The sequence below is a fragment of the Salvia splendens genome, chromosome 2 (genome assembly GCF_004379255.2).
Source record: "Salvia splendens isolate huo1 chromosome 2, SspV2, whole genome shotgun sequence".
Lineage (NCBI taxonomy): Eukaryota > Viridiplantae > Streptophyta > Magnoliopsida > Lamiales > Lamiaceae > Salvia > Salvia splendens.
Window position 1 is genome coordinate 6,826,163 of NC_056033.1, and position 5,548 is coordinate 6,831,710.

The 5,548-nt window shown below is 31.7% G+C and overlaps 1 protein-coding gene across 1 annotated transcript; it reads left to right on the forward strand.

Annotated features, from left to right (window-relative positions):
* The first annotated feature begins 4,268 nt into the window (after positions 1-4,268).
* On the forward strand, positions 4,269-5,014 carry LOC121771684 (probable calcium-binding protein CML44). The gene has a single exon (XM_042168532.1). The coding sequence runs from the start codon at positions 4,335-4,337 to the stop codon at positions 4,791-4,793; it is 459 nt and encodes a 152-aa protein (XP_042024466.1). The 5' UTR covers positions 4,269-4,334; the 3' UTR covers positions 4,794-5,014.
* The last annotated feature ends 534 nt before the right edge of the window (positions 5,015-5,548 follow it).

Here is a 5,548-nt window from a genome sequence, read left to right on the forward strand (position 1 = left end):
TCGTGATGTTTGTGATTGATTTCGTTTACTAGTTGTGATTCACTCATTTTTCTTGTTTGAATTCTACGTTATATCGAATTTCCTAGTAGAGTTAAATATCTAAAAGTCTTCAAGTTTGATTAATTGATTATTGTTGAATTCGACCTTGATTTTTGAAATTCAAGACTTGGAACTTTTTTTAATTTTTAATTTTAGAAAATTCAAGACTTGGAAGTTTATTTTAACTTGATCGAATCTAAACTAGCATAATAAATTGTAACTTTGACAATGTTCTTGGCCTGAAACTCGTAGGAAAGAAACATGAAAAATAATGATATTTCTTTCAAATTAACGTTTATTATATTTGATTGAAATGTCTTATATCATATGTATCAATATTGGTTATTGGATGTATTACTATGTTATCTGCATTACATAAATTATGATAAGAGTGTTTAATTATTGGAGTACTATAATAGTTTTATCCATTTTAATATTATTATTGTTACAATATATATAGAAATAAAGTATATCAACTTATTAACCCTCCAAATAACTCAAATCACTAATTTATTAGTTGGACGTCGTAAGTATATCTCTTATATGCCAATAAGCTAATGATGGGTTAGTCATTATTAAATCAATACGTATGTATAGTCTACTTGTGTTTTGTTTCAACTAATGATCAACATGTAGAGTGAAAGAAAACATCCTCCTTAAACTGATCACACATTTGACAAATACATTTTGAGAAAGTATGTTATAAAGGATTAGTATGGACTTATGAGTCTTGTCCTTCTCATTATTATAAAATTAATGTTTTTATACTATTGGATCAGTTCAAACACAAAATAAGGGTAATCTTGACTAACCAAATATATTAACTACTCTAATCATTTGTAATAGGAAAGATAATATTGTAAGTAAAATCGTTATAAGACCATCTCCAACCATACTTCAAAAATGAGTTTTTGTGTAGAAATCTTCTTCAATCATATACTAAACCTAAATCCATTTTTGGTGTTTTTTGCGAAACAACACTAAATATGGTGTAATTGCAAAAAAAATTTGAGACAAAAACTCAAAAATGGTGTAAATTTTGAATTTGGTGTAAATGGTTAGGGGTGGGAAATTATACAGAAATACCGAAATACCGAACTTACCGTACCGGAAAAATATCGAAAATACCAATTTTTCGGTATACCACAGTTTCCGGTACGGTATGATACCGTACCGCAGTGTTTCGGTACGGTAACGGTATCAAATTTTCTATATCGCGGTATACCGAATCCACGGTATACCGGTATACCGAATCCACGGTATACCGGTATATCGATAGATTATTATTATATATATGTATATATATATATTAATATTAAATATGTTATAATATATATATTACATTATATATATATTATATTAAAAAATTTTAAAAATAGAATTATCTAATCTCTATAATTCTATACCGGAAATTCGGTACGGTATCGGTATGGAATTTTATCATACCGTAATTTCCGGTACCGTATGCGGTATGGCACGGTCGGTACGGTATACCGTACCGACCCACCCCTATAAATGGTTGGAGTAAAACTATTTTTTGGTGTGTCGTATACTCGAAAATGAGTTTGAGTTTGGTGTAAATGATTGGAGATGGTCAAAGGGTATTGTCGAATAACATGTGGCTCGTCCATTCTTAACCAAATGATCAAGTGAGCGATCTCTGCCTAGATATGGAGCCGCCTTAAATCCTTGATTGGACTAGATATTCCATCTTTCGAGGTGCCTACAAATTAGTACGTGTCTGGCGGCGGATACACTTGGTCTCAGCGGCGGATCTAGGTGGGGTCGGGCGGGGTCGGCCGACCCCACCGCCGGCCAACTAAGACCGGGGAGCTCCACTAGTTCCGGCCTTTGAAGTTGCCACCGACCCCATGGTGCGTTGGAGCGGGAAAGAGAGCCGTCACGATTCTTGGTGTCATGTGTGTGCGAGACGAGAAATTCATAGACAGAGAGAGGAGTTATTTTAATATTTGAGATGGGGGATTTGAAAATTTGAGTTGCAGAGAGTGAAAACTGAAAATAGATTGAGAAGAGGGAACGAAGACGATAAAAATGAAAATACTCATTGTGGGACCTGACTTTTGATTTGTTAATATAGGACTATTATCTCTTTTGTTAAAAGCGTATTATAATATTCAAAATTACCAAAATAGTTTTAATATTTATAAGTCACTCAAATTAACTATTTTATAAGTAATTAATTAACTGTGATGGCCTCTAGTATCAAATTAATACCTAGAAATTTAATTACTATTTTTTCATATAATGGATAGATAATTTTTTATACATATCTATCTTATTTATTAAAATGAATAAAAATATATGATTTCATAATATTAAAAGGTTCTTTTAATAATTCCATAATATTTTAATTAGTTACGAAATGCACCATATTATTTTTGTGGAATTTAAACAAATCACAAATAACAATTTTAAATGTCGATATATTTGTCCTATCTTACTACTCCTTATTACTTTAGCAATGAACTAGAAAAAGGATACAAGGTTATTTAAGGCGAGTTGCTATTTCTAATCCATGTATCACGACAAAGTATTAGGCATGAAAAGAACAGTTTAGATGTTGATAATATTTGCGGATTTGATTACTTTAGTAAGATTTATGAAGACGACAGCAAAGGAGAAAGCATCAAAGACGAAAAGGATGCCATCAGAGTTGAGAAATATTTAAAATATTCTTTACTACATCCGACCCTACGAATTTCATTTCCTGGATCCGCCATTGCTTGGTCTAATACTCAAAAAAAGCAATAAATAAAAAAATCTAATCTAATTATTGCTTTTTTATTATTATTATTATTATTATTATCTATAAATCTGTAGAATTTTCATCAAATTGAGGATAGATTCTTACATTATAGGGTTCCGCGTGAGAGATTTTATAGGTCGCAACCCATGATTTATAGTCCAAACCATGTATTTAGGATACTTAGGATCCTATAGATTCTGTTCTTTTGTCATTTTACATTACTTAAAATTTTATTTTATTTTATTTCCATTTTAGCCTAATTTAATACAGTTTTCTTTGGAGGGAGGGAGGCCTAATTTGACATAGTTAATACGTATGAAATGGTAAACCCTTTTTTCATACACTAATCTTGAGACTGATCAGAGGGGATTTGAGATTCATTTTAAACTTTTATTGTACGTGTGAGCAAATTCTCTCATTGATATTTATCTTAAATGTATGTTTATTCAAATTATATTCATTTAATTAATACTCCGTATGAGTTTTGAAATTAGATACGCATCTATATATATATATATATATATATAATATCAAAATTAATATGTACTATATATACACCACCCTTTTTTATCGTTATATTATGATTTTTACTCTGTATATATGTTACTTAATTACTATACTACTCCATTTTCTATAGAATATCTAATTATAATTAATTATAATTAATTAATATTACATCTTACAAAACATTTTTTCAACATCATACTCGCACATCGTGCAAGTGAAATTTCCACCACATCTCACTTTCTCAAAGTTCTTGAATATTCCGAACTAGAAAAACATAGTAACAAACAAAAAATAGAATGAAACAGCTATTGAAAATCCCCTTTACCATTCTCCAACACGATTCCAAGAAATTTTATAAATTGTAGTCACAATCACGCCAAAATTGTACTCCTATTCTTCACCAAAATTCGACCTTAAAACACTGGGTACGACCACCGATGTGATTCAGACCACATCATCCTTGGTTAGATGTGGATTATGCTGTGAAAACATAGAGATATAAACACCTCTACTCTAGTTGGACATAATACAATCCAATAAAGAATACAAAAATTGCATAGAAATAAACTCTAATAAAAATATTAAAAAAAACTATAAACCCATTAAAAAAAACTTAAAAATTGAGACATAATTACTTGCACTGGGAAATTTTAAAAAATAACAATAATTTAGAACGCAAAAAAGTGTCCATAAATTAAGGATAAATGAACTTAATTGTGCTTAAATTTTTGTTTTTTTTTAAATGCTTTCATTTGCATTTTCTAATTTTAGTTGGGACATATTGTAAACAAATATTCTACTTTGAACATAAGTGCTGCTCCACATGTAAGTCGTCAAATGACCGTTATACACGCATTCGAAATCTTCAGATAAAAACACTTAGATTTTCAACGCTCTCTCTCCCTTCATATTATATAAACCATCTGTCTCACATTAGCCTCTCACAACTCCAAAATTCAATCAATCAAACGAGAATCTTCTTCTGATTTGTTCTTCTTCAATTACATTTACTGATTTACATATGTCTCCAATCAGCTCAGACGATCTCCACAGAATCTTCAAAAACTTGGACAAGAAAAACAAAGGAGTAGTCGGCATTGAGGAGCTGCACCACCTCCTCCACCAAATCGGCATCCACACCGCTCCCGATGAGCTCCAGAAGCTCGTCGGCCGGGAGAGCCTCGACTACATCGAGTTCCTCTTCTTCTATGAGGCCATGGTCAAGGCCCGCACATCAGAACACGAACATGAACAAGACCTGCTGAAGGCGTTTGAGGTCTTCGACCTGAATGGGGACGGCTACATTTCCGGCGAGGAGCTGCAGAGCGTCCTCTCCCGGTTGGGGTTACTCGAGAAGAGCGGCGACGACTGTAAGGACATGATCAGCGTTTACGACCGTAACTCCGATGGGGTTTTGGATTTTCATGAGTTCAAGAATATGATGTTGGTTTCTCCCACTTCTGATCCTGATCATGTGTAAGTTTTCTGGGCGAATGCAGAAAAAAAAATATACGAATTTTTGTTTGGTAAAGGTATTTTTTTCAGGTGACATGCACAAAATTGAATGTTTTTTTTGTCTAACCCTATATTGTTACTTAGTACTTAGGATTGATATTGAGATTGGGTGTGTATATTTGTTGTGTTGGGATTTATGTACAATGATGAGCATTATTACATTTATATTGTCCTGTTTTTGGACAGTACAAATTTTAAGAAATGCTAATGAAAGACATAAGAAAAAGTTAGTGAAATAGGAATTAATTTTGAAAAGTATAAAATTTACAATCTACATTTAATTTATATTTAGCTATGTGGCAGACTAGGAGGGGCACACATAATTCTCTCTCGTATTAACTTCATAATAAAATATAAATAAAATGAATTAATAGAATGCAGAACCTATTTATTATATATAATAAAAAATAAATGAGATAAATAATAGTGGAGTAGTAGTAAAGTGTAAACCCTAAACATACCAAATACTGTATTCACGGAAGGATGGAGGGAGGGAGTAATACTTTTTTCTGCTTTTTATTTAGCAGTTTTATATTATTAAGTCAACCTTTTGGCTCGTTGTTATGGTCCTAATTCACTACCAATGAGGACCACATTTTGGACTAATACTTGTACCACTCATTCAATATTAGGATCTACAAATGAGATGGTGGAGGATTAATTTTATAGGGTGATTTAATAAGGAGTAGTATACAAGCTAGTACTCAATTTTTTCATCAT